At 37.0% G+C, this 20,305-nt stretch overlaps 1 protein-coding gene across 1 annotated transcript; it reads left to right on the forward strand.

The window, feature by feature from the left end:
• The first annotated feature begins 519 nt into the window (after nt 1–519).
• ATAD5 (ATPase family AAA domain containing 5) lies at nt 520–18,437 on the forward strand. The gene is given in 23 exon segments (XM_068413351.1): nt 520–585; nt 1,613–3,414; nt 3,733–3,820; nt 4,413–4,577; nt 5,109–5,255; nt 5,671–5,756; nt 6,232–6,413; nt 7,227–7,384; nt 7,718–7,871; nt 8,104–8,397; nt 8,572–8,668; nt 9,530–9,612; nt 9,723–9,862; nt 9,976–10,126; nt 10,585–10,755; nt 11,755–11,873; nt 12,776–12,869; nt 13,103–13,167; nt 14,101–14,281; nt 15,032–15,219; nt 15,509–16,338; nt 17,658–17,822; nt 18,011–18,437. Coding segments are annotated over 23 exon segments (5,505 nt in total). The 3' UTR covers nt 18,090–18,437.
• Nucleotides 18,438–20,305: the final 1,868 nt, after the last annotated feature.

Raw genomic sequence — 20,305 nt, forward strand, 5'->3', positions numbered from 1 at the left:
CCGCTGGAGCGGCCGCGCGCGGAGGGTGACGTCGGCGGCGGTGGGCAGGGCACGCGCTGCCAGAGAGCCCCGAGCCGCTCCCGCGAAGGTTGGCCCTTCCCGCGTCCCGTGCCCCGCCCGCGTGACGTCACACGCCCCACCCCTCGCCGCACCACGGCGCGAAAACCCGACTGACAGCGGCCAAGGGGAGGGGGGCGTAGCTCCGTTGGCACGTGACCGGGCTCGCGGGGAAGGGGCGGGGTGCCCGGCTGCGGACCCGCGTCACGTGAGCGTGGAGAGCGGACGGCCGTTGGCAGCGCGGGTGGGTCACGTGGGGCGCCGTGGCACCGCCCCCTTCCGCGCGGAGGTCCGAATCTCGTCCCGCGCGCGCTTTTCTGCCCGCCTGGCTCGCGCTCCTGTCAAGCGGCGGCGGCGGCCATCGGGCGCGCGGGCGGGCGGGCCGCGGCGGGGCCGCTCCATGGCCATAGCGCGCGCCTCCCCCCGCGCCTGAGCGCTCCGCTCCCCGCCAGCGCCCGGGGCATGGTGGGCAGGGTCGCCGTGGCCGCGGCGGCCGCCTCCCTCCCCGGGAAAGACGGCGACGCTCAGGTGGGGACGCGGAGGCGGAGAGGCGGCGGGCGGCGGGCTTGAGGGGGCGACCTGGGCGGGGGACGCGGAGGGCGCCTCTTTGTCGTTCGCGCTCGACCCAGCGCGTCGGGCGTGATGCGGGGAGGGGTGAAAGGGCGGCTGGGCGCTGCGGGGGCTGCACAGCCCGGAGCCCGGCGCCGCGCCCTCGCCCGCAGCCTGCCGGCCGGCGCTCCACACCGCTGCGCTGCCCACGGGCCGAGCTGTCATGAAACGCCTCCTTGGGGCACCTCAGCGGAGTCCCCAGAGCTTTGGGACGAAGGGTTTTCAGCTTCAGGTGATGTGATTTCAGCAGAGTTCAGTTTTTAATAAACCAGCAGAGTTGTAAAAGTCTTTGTGAGCCATCTTTGGAGCAACCTGGTCTAGTGGGAGGTGTCCGTGCCCGTGGCAGGGGGTTGGAACTAGATGACCTTTAAGGTCCCTTCCAACCCAAACCATTCTACAATTCTGTGATCTTTCTTGGAGTCGTACAAATAAATCCTCTTTTATGGTTTGAATGATGAGATATGAAGTCTCTTGTATTCATCTTCTTTAAGTATTTTAAATGGTATACTTACTAAGATATGTTAGATATTTACGGTAGGATCATCCCTCTTTAAGGGATGCTGGAATTCTCTGCTAAGTGCTTTACAAATGCTCTGGCGAGCGTGTCAAGGTAACAGATAGATCATCTGAACTGAAGTAGACTTTCTGAACTCTAATATTGTGAAATCTCTGCAGCGCTGTTCTGAAGACCTTGTGGTCACCACCACAGTTTTGGCGGTCTCAAATCTACATGGGATTTTTATTTTTTTGAAATGGCAGAATCTTTATTTCAAGCTTTAATGGCTTTTAAAAATGTGCATTTAAAGTTGATCTGCACAGTCTTAGCGCATTGACATTAGGTTTTTATCCTCTGAAAAAGTACTAGTGTCACTAATATGTACTGCAGTACCATACTAATTCATCTTAAGTATTTCAAAACTGAGATTAGTGTTGAACTTTTTTATAGCCATGCAAGAAACGGCGAGAGGAAGATACTTCTGTAAAAACAATCACAAGGTATTTTTCACCATTAGCAAAACCAGTGGAAAAAGTGTTGTCACCACCAAAACCCAACAATATATTGGATTATTTTAAAAAGACATCTGTAACTGAGAAAGCTACATTACCAGTTGTAGCTGGAGAAAATAAAATACTGTTGGATGCTGATGATAAAGATTGTGGGATACCTTCTAAACCATCTTTAAAGCGGAAAAGGAAAGGGAAGAGAGTTAATTTAAGTAACAAGCTAAGAGAGATGAAAGAACCTGAGAATGAACGTGAAATAGAAATTAGTAGTGATGACAGCAGAAAAACAACAGGACTTAAACAAGACAGTAATGATTTTATTGCTACTTGTACTTTAGTCGACCAAAAGTGTGCAAGAGAATTAGCAGAAGATAACGTGCAAAGAGAGAACTTGTCAAATGCTGTCATCTCCAGAAAAAAGGCGAAGAAAGTTGGTTCTGAAATAAATGGAACAAAAAATAGGATAAGAAAATCAAGGAAAAGGAAGCACAAAGTAAATATGGATTTGTCTGAAAGTTTTTCATCTGAAAACCAGCTGAATGAAAAGTGGAAAAAGGAAACTGAAGGTAAGAAAAAGATGGTCTCTCCTCCAACAGCAGAGTGTGACGCTACTGTTAGTGACTCCAGTCTTGGAGTTCATAGGGATGGTGAGACATCACAGGTAAATAATAGTATAATAACGGTGTCGTTTGAGGACTTCCTGAAGAGTCAGGGGGAAAATAATGTAGATCACGTTGAAGAAGACGCAAAGCCAACAATGGACAATTCTGCTACAGCAAATGAAACAGACAGAAGTGATAGTATTAGTGACCCAGAAAAGTGTGAGGAATCTCAACAGCTACCACTTAGAACAGTAACTGTCCTTGCACAAGTTCATTCCATTCCTCCAAAATTGGCTGCGTTACATAAGGAGCAAAAAGGCTCTAGGAAAATAGCTTCCATTTTTTTGAAGCAGAAAGGATGTGTAGGGGAAAAAGAAAGTAGCCCGCCCCTCTTGGACAGTGAACAAGCTGAACAGGTTACTCAGAAAAGAAAATCTAATGTAGTTATTGAGGAAGAAGAATTGGAGTTAGCTGTACTAGAGACTGCAGGGTCAGATTCTTTGAAGCCAAAATGTACTCTGGAAGAAAGGCATCAGTTTATGAAGGCGTTTAGACAACCAACATCAGATGTAATAAAAAGTGGAGCTAAAAAGGCACCTGGAAAACAAAAGCAAGCAATTGGAAAGTCTTCAAAAGAAAAAGAAGGACCTGAAGATGACGTTGCTTCAAATAAAGGATTAGAAAGTGGAGTACCAGAAGATTATGTGGACAAATATACACGTTCTAATCCTGAAAACAATAGAACTAAAACCAAAAGACCTAAAAAGTTCCAGAAAAAAGGAAACAGAAGAAGGAAAGCTTCAGAAACTAAGGAAATTAATGTCTCGAATACTAGCAATTATAATGAACATGAGGATTCAGGAGCTAATGTTCTTACTAAGGAAAACACCTTAGATGAAAGAATTTCATCAAGTCCAAAAGTGAATGAGTTAAGGAGGAGTTTAAGGCAGAAGAAAATCAAAACATCCAAAAATATTACACCTAAAAAAAACAGGATTAGAAATACCTTTTCTGAAGATGAATTAAGTGGGTGTCCTTTTCAGACCTCTACACCAAAAGCAAGCAAGCGATCCTTGAAGAAAAGTAACGTCTATAAAGCCGAGGTGATTACTGTGCCCTTTGATGGCAGCAGCCCCATAAGGTAAACATTTTAGAGTATACTCTACCTTTTTGCACTTTGTTTTCCTGCAAGTATTTTAAGAGTAAGACGTAATTATAAATTGATTGGAATGCATACCAAAGCTGCATGAATACTGATCATGGTGGATGGTAATACAGAATCAAAGTGGACTCTAAATGTACTTGCACTAAAGGCATTAAAAAAAACAACCAACCACCAACTGGGGAGTTGCTTCTGTTTGCAGCACTGTATTTTCGAACGCTTTTGAAAATGAGATTGAGAGTAACATTCCCCTTTATTAAAAAGTAGTAATTTCATAATACTTTGTTCCCTAATTAGAATGAGGTTTACACGTATCAATGCGACTACGAAATCAAATAAAGCTGAAGCAATGAAAAATGAAGAGTTTAACTCCAAAAATATAAAGGTAATTTATGAAACAGTTTGTGTTTCAGTGTTTTGTCATTTACTATATGCATATAATTGTGTTAATATTCAGTATTGTATAATAGTCTAATGTAATACAATATGACAGTTCTCAGATGCCCTATAGAAAGAGAATATTACTGTGATTTCTGATGGAATTTGAGAGAGTTTATTGTACAGTTATTGTACCTTAGATTTTAAAATATGTTTTATTAGTGTAAATCTACTTTTCATAATATAACAGAAAAATCCAATAAAATAGTATGCTCATGTTCTGCAGCCTCTCAGGATGAGACACAGTGTTTGGGCACAGCAGAACAGCTTATGCTCAAGAACACTGCCCATATTTCATTTGTTCTGTGGACAAATTGGAGGATCCCCTTGTAGGGCTCTCACTCCCTTTTGAAAAGTATTTATATTGTCTTGGTTTGCTCCTCCTTTCCATCCTTTCATTTTCTTTTTGATACAAATAAAATTTTATAACAACCATATGCTTATATGAATGTGAAAAATTATATTAATATGTCAGATACTTACCAAATGTATTGCTATTAATTGCTAGGTATTTTGGTTCTTTTGTACTTTGTTAACAGATAAGCTCTGCTTCTAAAAATATATCCAAAGCGAAACAGCTGATTGAAAAAGCAAAGGCTATACGGCAGAATCGATCAAAGGTTAATGAAGACTTACCAGCTCCTGTGAGGCGCTCATCGCGACAGCGAGCGCTGGCTGAAAAGAAAAAATTACAAGAAAATGAAGTAAGCCTGTATACTTTGTAGGGGGGAAAATATTTTTATGTTTTTGTGATTCATTTAAGCAACAAAAATATTTCTTATCTTGCAAACATTTCTTTTAAAGAATCCAATAAGGTAGCTCTCTATGCAATGGTATGGTAAATGTCAAAGAGTAAAGTAACTGCCAGGCATAGACTGGAAAGCTCATCCTAATGCAGATCTATCACATGTAGCAAGTAGATGGTCACGCTTTAGAAGTGACTGTTTCTCTTTCCTAGGGGACAGCAAGGTGTCTGTTTCAAATGTGTACGTTTTAGACATTTAAATTTAGATGTGAGTAATTCTGGCCTTCATTTATATATTGGAGATCTTATTCTATATACTTTTTCTGTGTAAACAGTAATAAAAGTATTGTGTAATCTTCAAATTATATTTGCTAACTTCTAAGCTCTGTAGCAGTTTCTTCAGTTTTCTCAGTATCAATCACTAAATTGTATTGTTAATAAAGGAGGAAAAGTTGAGTTTCCTTTCTTATTTTATTTGCTTTCCTTCTAGGAATCAGTAGTAATTTTAGATTCAAGCCTGAGCAATGCCACTACTACAGTGCAGAATGTGAAGCAAAAGAAACTTCGGAACTTAAATGATGTTTTGGGGAAAAAGCCTAGAAACTTGAAGGTTGTGAAGAACTCAAATGGTAATTGGGTTTTACTGAATGTGTTTAATTTTTATTACAGTTATTGACTATTATCGGTTTATTTTATAAAGCTGCCTTTGCAGTACATTCATTTCTCCTTCTGATTTTTTTTTAATACAATATTCCAATATATACCTTTTATTTTTATGACATGAGTTAATAGTGTGAAGGTTATTTACATGTGCTGCTTTGATTTTTCTTCATTTGGGGAAAACTATGTTTGTTTGAAAAACTGCCAATAGGATACCATGTTTTGTTGTCTTCTAATTTAAAGGGTTTTTTTTTAATGTTATAGAAAATAAAACTATAATGAATTTTGTTTAAAAAAACTCAGATTTCCCTTAAGAAAAGGAGATAGCCTAGTGTTATTAAATGGAATATATATATAGTGAACAGGGAAGCAAGGTTAAAATCCTGTATCAGTGCTAAGTGGGATATCCATCTTCCTTCCTAGGCAGAAGTGCTCAAAACTCTGCAGGGGAACCAATTGTGATCTTTGATGAAAGCAGGTAAGTTTCCAAGATTGCAGTTGCTTAAGAATCAAAATATATTTCAAGGTTACTTTAACATTCTCTCATTTTACAAATTTAAATACACTTACTGAAATGTGATAGAAATGTTCATGGTTTTTATACTGATCAATGTGTTAATCTGCTTGCAAAATTTTGGTGTTTTTTTGGAGAGTCGTTTCCTCAGCTATTCTTGAGCTGTTTTAGATTATTGAAAATGTAGTTGATGACTGATGAAAAAGAAATCCTAAATTGCATGTAAAAATACAAAAACAAAGAGGATTTTTAAAAAAAATTAAAATCTCTAACACAAAATTTAAAATTAAATGTAAACTTACGACATTTAAATAAATTTTAGCAGTTCTCCCAGACTATTTCTAACTTGTGTATAGAACTGAATGTGATTAAATTCCATTGTAAGCCTTACATAGCTGGTAGTTCTAATGATTTTTTTTCATTTCTATTTTCATTAAAGCCAAGATGCATCTGAAAATTCTCAAGATGATGATCAGTTCAGAGCAAAACGTGAATTCTTGATGAGTGGATTGCCAGAGTCACTGAAAAGACAGATTGCAAAGAAAGCAGCAGCAATGGAAGCATACTCTCTTGCCAGTTCATGTTTTAAGACTGTTGTCCATGTACAGCAGAAGGATGACTGTAAGCTTTTGTTCAGCCATTGTGTAAATGTATATAATAATTTCTAGTAAATCTGTGCAGAAAAGAAACTTGAACAGCAGAACTTACTATTATGACTGGAGTAATTGGTAGTTCCCTCTTGTTTTGTGTTGCAGTAAGAAAACAAAACTTAGAAGCTTCTAGCCAGATGTGTTTGAAAACACAATTTACAAATTGATACTAAAGTAATGTGTACATTTATGGGTGAGGATGCAAAATTCTTAATATTTACTCAAAAAAGTTAGTCTTTAAAGTTCCGATTTGGAGAATAAAGATCATGTTGGACTGATTGGGGCAGAAACCATTTCCTTCTGACAAAGGCAAAATTATTTCTCAAAAGAGAAAAGAAAAGCCCATTTCTTTCCACTAAGTGAGGGAGTGTGCTACAGTGTTCTTCAGAGAGGGCATGACACAAAAGCAGAAAGTAGAATAGCACTTCACAGAGTTTATATTGCAAACCAACCAATAAACAAGCAAAATCCTTGGTGAGCATCTGTCCCACAGAGACCCAGTGAGGGCATAGCTTGTTATTCAGAGCAAGCAGAGCCCAGGAGCAACTTGCTGGAGAAATGTTGTGTGCAAAAATGCGCAAATTTGTTCTGCTTGTGGGAGGTGGAATTAATGAAGATAAAAAGTTGATGCAGTGTAAGTTAAATAAGCTTGGCTTTGACATGATAAAGCTGTAGTTAAAAGAGCATTTACTCGTATTTACTGTGGGATGGCTTTGTGACTGTATCTCTGTTTTGTTAACAAAAGTGTCCTTTTGTTTTGTTTTTGGTGGGGGTTCTTCTGTAGGTTATCCAATGTGGAAATTGAAATCACCATCATGTCCTCTATTAACTAAGCTGAGAAAACTGAATACTGAAGTCACTAACATCACAAAAAGCACTCTCTCACTTGGTGAATTTTCCACTGTGAATTCAAAACTAACTGGAAACTGTTCTGCACCTGTGGTTAGTACTTTAAAATGTGGGCTTGTGTTACAAGAAAAATGAAAAGAAAATTGAAATTGTTTTGTTACTTGTTAGGCCTTATGTTGTTTTTAAAAAATCCTGTAGTTTAAAACTGTGTCAGTCCTGGATTTGGTTTTGGTTTTGTTTTTTTTTCCCTTACGTGTGATTTACCCTTTCTGCATTGTAACATTAGACAATTCTCAAGGCTTTCTGTTAATCTCTGGGTTTAACAAGACAGCTACCAATTTAAATTATGCAAAACTCTCATTGTTACTCAAAAACATTACACAGAATAATAATTTTATTATTTTTGTGTGTGTGTGTGTGTTACAGCTTTCTGGCCACCGACCAGTTTTTCCTGATGCATTCAGAAAAGATTTACTAGATGAGATCATGTCTTCTAATTCTCAATTTCCTGTGAGAAAACACTTCTACAAGTTTCTGAAAAAGCAAACGGAACGGTTGGTTTTTGAAAATAGTGTACAAGGTTAGTAATTACGTAGGGAAAAATAAACATACACTCACACTCTCTCTAGCATAAAAAGGTAACTTGGCATTTCCAGAAATGTTTCAGTGAAGGAATGCTGTTGTTGGAAATAAATTGGTCCTCATGTTTTAGGTCATTTTGACCACGTTCTTCAAATATGACTTAAGCAAACGTACGGTCGTAATGGACATAGCTTGAAATTTTAAAAGGATGTAATTTTTTTTTTCCTTAGAAAGCAGAGATGGCAGTGCAAATTCTGAGGTAAATCAGAAACATTCTGACAATTGGAAGGAAACTAAGAGGAAAAGGAAAGAAACAGAAGACCACAAATCAAAAAGAAGAAAACAAACTGAAGGTACAGAGACTGAAATAAAATCCAGAGTTTCCAGGAACCGTATTGCTCCCGCATCTGGAGAAGAAAAAGCAGAGACAGGACAAGCAACACATTTGGGAAAAAACAAGACCCAGAAACCAGATGTTAAGACAGAAGACACTGAATATTCATCAGAGCCAAATGCATTTTCAGGTAACTGCATTTCCTGTCTGATTTTAATTCTCTCTGCATTGAGGAAATGTATATATAATGTATGTCACCTTTCCACTGTGATGCAAAAATTGTATCTAGTCTTTATATTCTACTAGACTTGATCAACTCTTTTGCATGAAGAATATTTAAAAATGGGTAATATTTTTTCTGTAGGTATTGAAAAGGAGGACATGCTCTGGACAGAAAAATATCAGCCTCAAGATTCCAGTGAACTTGTAGGGAACAAGAAAGAAATTGAAAGGCTACACAGGTCAGAAGTGGGAGCATGGATCCGTTCTTAAAATAACTCAAAACATCCTATTACTTGATTATGCTCAAAGAAGTGAAGTCAATTATTTTACACTGTGCTTGAATAACCCTTACAGGGTGTATGTTTGTGGCCTTTGGTTTGGTTTACTTCCAAAAAGTTGCAGAAACAAATTGTCAGTGTGAATGATCTTTTGGTCATAGTTTCTTTTACAGTAATACTACGGTAGCTTGAATGGTATGATACAAACCAAAAACACACATGAAATGCTACACTACGCTGTGGGACAGAATGAAATAGTTCAGTAACTAATGCCCTTACAATTTTAGTAAAAATTACTTTTTGTCAGGTTGTTTAAGCTTACGCACTATGAATGAAAGCAATTTACCAGTACTTGTCTATACTTCCCTACAAGCATGCCTGATCCCCATCTTGATGCACTGCCTCTGCTTTTGACAGTAATTTAGTGCTCAAGTCCATCTAATATATTGTGTTTTCAGTTAAACTTTCTGTGTGGGTGTAAGTTATTGTTATGGCTCTTATGCAGAATTTAAAGATCCTTCTGACAAACACCACTGAACTATGAATGATAGAGCATTTTCCACAGTTTAAGTAGCTCGCTAAGTGACTTGGTTTTATACCAATCAACTAATAGAACGGAGAATGAAGAAGGAATCCTTTTTTACAAAAGAATCAAACAAACGCTGAACAACTTATGTTTTAATCTGAAAGGACTTGATAAGTTCCTGAGAGGGATAAGAAGTGGCTGATGTCCCCTAGTCTTATGTTCTGTTCCATCTGAATTTTGGTTCACTTTATTCAGCAGTAATTTTTTTTTTTTTGTTCTGTTCCTTCCTTTTGTAGTTGGTTAAAAGAATGGAAAAAAAGAGCTGATTGGGAAGAAAAAAGAAATCAGAAAGGGGAAAAGGAGGACAAAGAGCATCAAGGTGCTGACAGAATTAATATATATATAGCTTCTCTTTGTTAAAAGTTGGCATAAAAGTGACATGAATTGATAATGGCTTGAATAATCCTTTCTTTTCTTTTAAATCTACAGATTCTTTGGACAGCCTTGACTTCAATAAATCTGATATTGAGGAAGAGACTAGCCTTTGCAATACAGTTCTGATAACTGGCCCACCAGGAGTGGGGAAAACTGCTGCAGTATATGCTTGTGCTCAGGAGCTTGGTTTTAAGGTTTGTGGAGTCCCTTCCTCAGTGCCATTTTTCTTATTTGTAACTAGTGATACGAAAGCATTCATAACACAAGATATCTAAACATTTTTTATGTAAATTAAATACCATTGCAGATATTTGAAGTCAATGCCTCTTGCCAGCGTAGTGGCAGACAGATACTGTCTCAACTAAAAGAAGCTACTCAGTCTCATCAAGTGGACAAAAAAGGCATTAATGCACATAAGCCTTGCTTTTTTAACAGTTGTAGCAGTGCCAAGTCACCAAGTAAGTTTCATGGTTGTAACTGGGTTTTTTTTTGTTTGGTTGGGGGTTTTTGAGTTGGTTGGTGGTTGTTTTGGTTTTTTTAGGAACTGAGTTCCCAAAACAATTTTTAGACATCAGTTGTTCAAAAACAAATAGCAAATTTCAGTTTATCTGGCCATAATAATAAATGCTTAGTTGGTTAACACAACTACATACCAAATTAAATAATGACTTTATCAAAATTACTGACTCTTGATTATCTTAAGTTATTTCTGTAGTGGTGGAGTAAGTGCTATGGCACTTGAATAGAAAGTTGAACAGAAAGCATTCTCTCTAACAGGAGAAAAGTAAAATAAGGAGAAATCAGCACAGTAAACCTGTCCTGTACTAGATACAAAACTGGGGTTTGCTCTGAATTTCCCTGAGAAATGTCAGTTTGAGATTAAATTTCAGCTGGAAATGTAAAACATATCTTGCAGAAAAAATGTATTCTCCAAAGAAAGTTATTTCACCAAGAAAACCTCCACTGTCACCAAAAGGAGCAGGATTAAAACGAAGCTTACCCCCTAAAACACTTGCAAACTATTTCAAAATTTCTTCCAAACATAAAGGTAATGATGGAGCAGTAACATCTCAAGAGAAGAATAAAGGTAGGTATCACTATTTAATAATTAGTTACCTTTGGGGATGGAAATGCTACACTGTACTACTGTACATGTGGAGCTGTGTGGAGAAAAAAGTAGAGCTCACTTACACTCTAACTGCCAACAAGAATTATGTATTACATCTTGGGTACACTTTACATCGGACGTAGTCATTACTCTGTATTACAGGAGAGTTCACTAGGGTGCAGACAATCTGAAGTTCAGTAGGCTTTCCTTAGTTGTTTGGGTTTGTTTGGGTTTCTTTCAGAGCATTTAGGTAAGAGAAGATAAATTTAAAACTGTCTCTAGAAAAACACAACTTTATATTACCTCAGTGCCTGTTTCAGATCGGTGTGGAATGGTCATCGTGCTAGGTGTTGTGTGTGTATATATCTCAAAATTACTGCCACAGAATTAAGAGGTCCTGTAAAGCGAATAAATGTTTGATTACAGACTGTGGATTTTAATGCATAGAAAGGCACACTGAAATCTTTGAGTCTTTTAATATTGGAAGGTATATTTCCAAATGTTTCATGGGATCAGGAAGTCTTAAAGACAGGTTTTTAGAAAGGAAATAATATATTTAGACAGCCAGTATTTTTGCATAGACAGTACAGAGAAATGCATAAGCAAAGTGCTGGGTTGAATTGGGGCAATTGAGTCTAGTCCTTGTCTTTTCAGACAATCATATTACATTGTCTTGAAGGACTTACATCTACTCCATGCCCTGGAGACATCACAGGTCACAAACATGTTAGGTGCAGAATTAATTTTACAAATAGTCAGCCCTTCACTGAACACTGTTGAATTCTCAGCAAATTTGTTGCAATTACTTTTAAACAAGACATCAGAAAAGGATGTGGGTCAGATTTCTAACTTTTTGCATCAGTGTAGATTTTCTTAACCAGTTTATACACAGGGTGTTTTTGAAACCAGTGTCTAGAATGCATATTAAATAGTTTCAGTCCTCCTTTACTTCCTGCTCAATTCCTCACCCATCTGCAGGAAATACTCAGAATTCACGTGAAGAAACAAAAGATGCTCAAATTAAGTCTATAAACAAAGAAGTAGAAGGAGGAGAACACAACAGAAAAAGTGCAACATCTCTCATTCTTTTTGAAGAGGTAAAATTCATGTGAAATATTGATGTGACCAATACATATTTTCATTATGTTTAAAGAGTTTAACTTTTTGTATTTGTCTTCCTCATTGAGACTTTTAGGTAGGCTCGAGAGTGAGGATTATCAAATTCTTAAAGATTAATTCAATGTTTAATGATTTAATCCTCATGAGTACTTTTTTAACTGTGGATCATTGTTTTACAAAATTATTTTAAAAGATAAAGAAACTATCATCTATCAACAGTTGTTTACTGTTGGAACAGTTTGCAGGGTTCTGCTAATTTAATTACTTTGGTTATGTCAAAAGTGTTGGTTTATAATTTTACACTATTTACATGCACTGAGAGACTTTAAAAGTCACCATTAACACCCCAGTAATTACAATACCTAAGCCCACATTAAATTCTTCTTTTCTTTAATCTCTTGCCTAAAACTGTCTTTGAGTCTTAAACTAAGAATACAAAATTGCAGCCAAGAATGTAATTTTAAGTAAATAAAGGAGGTACAGCAATGTTGCCAAATGTGGGTTGGTCCTACAGATCCCTGGTGCAATTCTGTTAAAAAGAAAAAAAACAAACTTCAAAAGCCTGGACATGGTCCTGGGCAACCTGCTCTAGGTGACCCAGCTTGAGCAGGCGGTTGGACATGCTGACATCCAGAGGTCCCTTCCAACCCCAACCCGTCCGTGATTCTGTAAGCTTCAGCACAGAAGACTGTGATCAAAGCGTTGTGTGCTAGCAAGTGAACTTTACCTGAAGCATGTACGCTGCCGTGCCCATGCTTGTTCAAGAAATCTGAATTAACGTTAAGTCCTTCTCAGCCGTTAACCTTATGATTGCATTCACAGCTTGTAGCTATTGTTAAAGCTATTGATATTTTGCACTTCATTTTTTTTTTTTCCATAGGTAGATATAATATTTGATGAGGATGCAGGATTTCTAAGTGCAATAAAGACATTCATGGCAACTGCAAAGAGACCTGTAATTCTTACTACCAATGGTGAGTAGTGTTTGTTACAGTAATTAGGCTTTACAGACAGAAGAGCCTCTTTTAGTAAGATGGTTTAAATAGTGATGGTTGAATACAGCTCCTAAGTGTAAAATTAAATGAGTGGATACTACAAAGCGAGTATTTTAGTATTTGAGTAAAGATGATGGCTCCTCTAATGGGTAAAGAAAATAATTTGTTTTGAACACAATGTCGTGACAGTTCACTGATATCTCTTTATACAGATCCAACATTCAGCTTAATGTTTGATGGCTATTTTGAAGAGATCAACTTTAGAACCCCTTCCTTGGTAAGTCTGTGTTTGGAAATGCCGATACATCCTAAGCAAGTAATTGTCAGCTAATTTAAGTTTGAAATGTAAATGTTGGTGTAGGTTTATATTTATGTGATGTAATATATCTGTTTCCTCAGAAGACTCTTTTTTCGGGTTTTATGCAAGGGTGTGTAGGATGTATTTATATTTACATGTAGAATTTTTTTACTACTGTGGAATATTTATTTTCTTAACCATTTAACATTTCATAGAATTACAATAAGAACATCACTTCATAACTTAATTTGGTTTTTAGGATGTAGTGAATATTTCATAGATGATATATCTAATAGTTTTGATCTGAAGGCTAACTATACCAGTATTGGTTCATTCATTAAAAAGTATAGGAACTATTCTAGAAATATTATGGATTATTCCTTTAATGTAAACACCAGTATTCTGTATAGCAAATAGTTTTATTTGCAGCTATGTATTATATGAAAAACCTAAATAAATGAGAATCAGAAGGAACTAACATTTGAGTGGGGGAATTTTTTTAATGTGAAATTGAAAATCTTTTGGGCTACCAAACAATTGCAGAGTTAAAAGAAAGAAAGAAAAAACCTTTAAAGTGAATATAGTTCACTAAAACCTGTTCACTGGTGATGAGAAACAAGGTGTACGTGGTTTCAGGAACATAAGCAGAATATGTGTGTTTTGTTTGTTTTTAATGAGTTGTATTTCTAAATTGAACATAGTTCTCCGACATGGACTGTTTAGATTTGGTAGAGTATTGTGCTTTTCTGTAAAGGTTTTAATGTAACTGTGATCTAATGTAATAAACTAATTTTCTGTATTAAAAGGAAAAATGTATTACAAGCATAAATAGAATCATTTGTTTCTATGTGACTTACTGCAGGCTGATTGGTGGGAGTTGTTTTCAGTGGTCTTTTTCCAACTTGTGTTTAGATGAATGCTGCCAGCTATCTCCAAGTGCTGTGCCTGGCTGAGAATCTACGAACAGACGTGAAAGACCTAGCCACTCTGTTAACCACAAATAACTGTGATATCAGACAAAGTGTTCTCTACTTACAGTTTTGGGTTAGAAGTGGAGGTGGATGCTTGAAAGACAAATGTTTGGCACATCCTGGTAGGTTGATTTAATTTAATTTAAAAAAATAATTATCCATCTTAACATGAATTTGATTGAATCAAACCATTTTCAGACATGTATGAATGGATGGTAACTTCCTGTAAGACTCCTAAATATTTGGGTAGGCTTTGGGGTTTTTTGGCTACTTCAAAGCCTTGTATATATGTGTAAGGAACTAAAAGTTTTATTTTTATTGCACCTGTTTATTACCCATCATTATGATACTTAATTTATTTCCCTTTCCTCTTCTGAGTAGCAAAACTGGGCAGAGCAGGCAGCCAGTAGTAGTTTCCCTTCAACTCAGAGCTGGCAGTTCTTTATCCATTTAGCTGAGTTGTAGGTAATTCACCTAGAAGAAGCAGAACTCAAAAAAGGAGAAAAATTGGACAGCTAGCAAGCAGGCAGCAAGGGTAAGAACTTGGTCCCAAAAAATACAGGAAGAGTATCCTCAACAAGTGTGGGTGTGTGAGACAGCCTGTGAGCGAGTGACAGAGAGAGACTAGTGGGGCATGAAAGGAAGAACAGACCATTTCAAATGGATGGGCAGGTTGGTATCACTTAAAGAAATGAACTGAGGATGCTGAATGGGGATGAGGATGACTAATTTCAGTTGCTATATTCATTCAGAACTGCAGCAAGAGGCAACAGTTACGGTATCCTTTATAAAAGGAGTTGAGGCAGAGGGGAAAAATCAATTTCATGATGCAATTGTTTCTTTTCAAGTAAAGCATGTTATCTTTTGTGCAGGAGGAGATGAGACAAATAAAGCAGATCATGTAATTAATTCTGAAAAGACTACTGATTCCAAGACTGATTTTTCTCAAGCTGATGCACGACTTCAGGAGTTTCCAAAATGTGATACAGGCTGTGTAGAGACATTGCTTGGCCTTAAGAATATCCTGTTGCCTTCAGAAGATTTGTTTACATTTCTTAAGGTATTATTGTAGTTGACTAGCTAATACTTTGAATAATTGCCAGGTAATTGAGTGTAATTGTTGCCATGAATAGCATCTTCGTAGAAGCAAATCTCTTTGAAAAGGTTTGTTGTAGAAATTAGGGGGTTCTGTTGTTACCAAGCAAAATCTGAACTGGGGCAGTCTCCTGCAAGCAAAACAGTCCCTCGCCTCATAAACACAAAGCCAGGCATATGAGATTTTCTATAATAACACTTTTATTTTAAAAAAAATATTTTAATGTATTTTTTTCACGATTATTATTTTACAGCACAGAATCACAACCATGGAGAAATGGAATAAATTGGTGCAGCTTCTCACAGAATTCCAGATGAAGGAAGTGGATTTTATATACAGTAATCTTGAACAACTTCTTCCCTTACCAGTGCAAGTTCTTTCAAACCAGCCTGAAGCCTCTAACTCTATACTTGAAAGGACTACCATAGTTTCATCGAAAAACAGATCTACTAACAGTTATTGCTCTGGAAAAAGTGGCCCTGGAAAAAAGTCTAAAAAGATAAAGAAGCAGAAAAGGCTTAATATATTGGAAGATAGTGACTTGTTTGATACTGGACTGAACTATTCAGCTGAATTCATAACTTTGCCATCAGATAGTCCTACATCATGTGCTGAAGTGAATAAAGAGGAATCAAAATTGTTGATGAATAAAGAAGAAAAAGAAATTAAAACTAAAACCTCAGCAAATGAGAAAAGGTCTGCTCTTGTTTTGCAGTGTCTGAATTCACTGACTGAATTCGTGGAGAACATGTCTTTCTTGGATTGCTGTGTAAACAAAAACACCAGGGAACCACTGGACTTTTCTGAAGATGAAGGATTTAATTGGACAAATGGCAAAATCAAAAATGGTCTTTGTGATGAATTCAGTATGGAAAATACTGATTGGTGGAGTTCCCAGAGCTGTAGTGAGATAAAGGCAGCTATTGAAGCACTCAGTTTTAACAAATGTTCTGTTAATATTTCACAAAACTTGGAATCTTTGAGTACCCGTAAAACACCTGAAAGTGATCAGCTGGAGGGACTGACTTTGCGTATTTCAAACACAAGAAATTACATATCCTTCAGTCAGTCGGCTGATTCAAGGTAAGACTTTGCTAATATTTCTGGAATATAATGCAGTTATTTGTCACGAAAAGCATTTCACGGGGTGTAACTGTTTCAGATACTATGTATACACATTCATACCAATATGAATGTTGTCAGTATGTCTCAAAACACTGGAATATGTTGTTCACTTTGCTTGTATAAACTTAAATTAACTGCTTGGCAATCTCTACAAAAAGTGACTTTTCTTGTTTGAATAGCCTGGCTACAATGTTGTTCAGGAATGGTAGCCTTAATCTACTCTATTTACTTTAAAAATGAATAGACAAACACCACCCCCACCCCCAAACGAATAACAAAAACCTAAAGGAATGGCTTTTTTCAAGACAGACAGATGGACTGAAATGGATTCTACAAGTACTAGACATGTAAATTTTTCATCCAGTGCCTGGTCATACCGAGCCTGTATTAAATGTGTAGGTGTTGCTTGATGAAGATCTAACAAAACTCGGAGCAAAGTTATTGCAGTATTTTGTGGTAACTTATGCTAAGGAAGAATAACCTTTAATATATTATAAAACATCAAAGAATACATTGCTGCTAGCAAGTGTGGATATGAAAGATTGTTTTTAACATAAGTCCTCATACATGAAATCGGCATAATAGGTGAATAAAACCTATTCGAGTGTCTGAACAGGGAAACAGGTTAGACTCTTATTTCTGTAAGTCAGTACCCAGAGGAGCAATGTCAATGGATCTAACCATCTAACCTGGGACCAGGTTTGGCCAATACGTCATGAGTTATACATTGGATCTGATACTGACATGACGCTTTTTATTTTTGAAGACCACAGATGCTTTCAGTTACATTGTCTGACAAATGTATTAAACCTCACATACGTAACCAGGTTGTGAAGACACCCCCACATTAGACTCCATAGTTAAGCTAAGGGCATTGGCCAAACAAACTACTACGATTTCAAATAATGAAATCGGTTTAATTTCATTATTTACAGCTGTCAGATCTGCATGTTAATCTCCTAAAAAGGTAGAGAAATGATTACTGTAGCTCAAGATGGACTCAGAGATTAGGCAAGATTTTGTAAATAACAATCATTCCTGTGTTACTTTGGTTTCAGCAATATTTAACTGTCCCTCATGTTTGTCTGAGTGGAGCTTTGTGATGCTGTGTAAGCAGCACACGATCAGAAGTTGCAGGCATCTGATCCACTGGGACGCAGCTTTGGACATCAGTATGTTTAACAGAGTTTTAAACCAGTGGATTTGATCTTAAAGGAACAAAATAGGGACTGCACGTTCTTGAACAAGAAACAATAAAGCTTCATTCTCCATTTTAGCATTCACAAAAAAGCACAGAAGAGGCTGTCAGTCATCAGAACTGTATTTTCCAGAAGTGCTTTAAACCTCGGTAATAAGCAAGCCAGCATACTTGAATACCTCCCCACTCTTCGCAGTATCTGTAGGTCTGAGAAGCTTAAAGAGCAAGGGAAGACTAAAAGAAGGTAAGTTTTGGTTTTCCTAAATCTTGCTCCATTGCAATATACAAGGTAGTTAGGAATTTTAATAAAATATTTTGTCATATAATTCTAGACAAGAAAGGTGAATGTTTGCCTCTCTAAATAATAAGTGTTCCCTCACATTTGGAAGCGATTTTGTCCCCTTACAGTCACTTTTACTCTTCTTTTTATAGGTTCTTGCATTATCTTGAAGGGATTCATCTCGAAATACCCAGACAAATGATAAACAATCTGTCTTTGGACTTCCCTTAAAATCGCTAACACCAGAAACACTTTGTGCCTAATGGTGGTGTTCTCACCATAGTTTGATTTTTTTTTTTTTTTTTACATTATTTTATTGTATATTCAGAGCCATTTGTATATTAAATTTATATAAGTATTTAAAATAATGTATATATCTATTGTCATGATATTACTCTCCACAACTGAAATGTGGGTTGGTTTGGTGCTTGTCCAATAAGTGCATTTATAATATTAAGTGCACAAACTAATCAATGGGGACTACTTCATACTGTCTTTCTCTGTAATTTGTGTATCACATAGGAAGAAGTCCTTTTGTAATGAGCAACTGTCACGACTTAACAGCAAAGTTGCTTTTTCCTGAGGAGACCGTTGTATTAAAATCAGCTTGTTTCTTTCTGAACTTGTATTTAAGTGTGAAATAACCCAGGGTGGGAGGGGGCGGGGAGAGGATGTGACAAATCTTCTAAAATGTAAATGACTAAAAACAACTCTTCACAATAATGTCAGGGTAACAAGGTCTTTACAAAGCACTGTGCCTCAGTGTACATAGATCTGTGTACGTCGGTTTAATGTCATTATTTACAGCTGTCAGATCTGCATGTTAATCTCCTACAAAGGTAGAGAAATGATTACTGTAGCTCAAGATGGACTCAGAGATTAGGCAAGGTTTTGTAAATAACAATCATTCCTGTGTTACTTTGATTTCAGCAATATTTAACTACTTCTAGTCTTGTATATTGTGTTCTATTTTTATACTTCATTTTGTATTTGACAAGACTTCAGCCTGATTATTTGTCTGTTTTTATACGACAATAAATTTGTGAGACTTTGCTACAATTCTGAATATTTCTGTTGTATGAAAAGTACGGCTCCTAAGCCTTCACGTTTTCAGTCCATAAAGATTATGTTTAAGGCTTTTTTGACTGGAAATATTTCAACCATGTACTCTTCTGCCTTTATATTGCAGTTGGACTGTTCCTCAAACTGAGTCAGATTGGTGCCAAGCAGTGGTACTCCAGTTACCTCAATTTTTCTGTAATAATAAGGAATGCCATTTTCTAGTACATTCTGTTCTCATCTTATATTTTTCATGTCTTAAAGATGTTCAGGGATGAGAAATATTTATGAAAACGGTAAATTATTTTAAGCTTCTGCATTGTAGATAATAATCTTTATAGCTTACACTTTCAGTAGCCCAGAATTATCAAATAAGAATGAAATAAAGTGGTGGCTGTTAAAATCTTAATGGGTTGTATTGTTGTGTCAGTGGTCTAAGCACCTCCTGTACACTTTTGTAAAAATAAATAAAATATTTTTTAAAAATTAAATAACAAAGTAGAAGTATATCTTTTCACTGCTTTATAAAGGCAATCTCAATCTTAACTAGATTACAGTGGGGACCTACATAAATTGGAAACAGGCCCTATAAAGTATTATTTTTTTAGGAAATTCATGGGTAATTTAAAAGACATAAAGTAGAAATCAATGGGAGACAACTTACCTCTGTTTGAAGTCAACTCTCTGGTTCTAATAATTCCCTTAAGAATTTTTTTTTATAGAATCTCCAGGCTCTGGTGTCCAAAAGGTGTCCAAATGGTAAGGTGGAATTCAAGTGTCTCACTTCTTGATAAGATATGTGTGTGCAATTACCACATAAAAACAACTCAAGCTAGTTTGAATGAAAAGGTAATCAACTTGTGATGATTTATTTGAACTCTGATAAACTGGCAACTTTGCATTTTTATGCATCAAGTATGAGCATCTTTTGTATGCTAGAAGAAAGCACGTTTCTATGAGGGATGGGCTGGTCTTGAGAGATCTGGGGCTGGTTTTGATTAACTCAGCTTAAAAGGAAATGCTTCACAAGACCTATTCCAGGACTGCGGAAGTCTCCTACCTTTGATTCAAAATATTTTCCTGCAATAGTTTGGGCCCTGCTTAGCAGAAATCACTTTTTCTTCCAAAACATAAAAATCAGCTTCAGGCATCTTGAGAATGACTGAAGATACCTGGAAAGGAAAAAGACAAAACCTATGCATTGCAATCTACCGAAACGGAAGAATTCTGTGAAACCAGAAGAAAAAAACAACTCTAGTTCCACAATGACTCTATACCCTATTTAAGCAGTAATTACTACTATGTGTACAGTAATTTAAAAACAAAAAACCAACAAACATGTTCTTGTTGAAACCTCAGTCAAGTTTCAAGCTTTACTTTCTTTTTAG

The sequence above is a fragment of the Nyctibius grandis genome, chromosome 15 (genome assembly GCF_013368605.1).
Source record: "Nyctibius grandis isolate bNycGra1 chromosome 15, bNycGra1.pri, whole genome shotgun sequence".
Taxonomy (NCBI): Eukaryota; Metazoa; Chordata; class Aves; order Nyctibiiformes; family Nyctibiidae; genus Nyctibius; species Nyctibius grandis.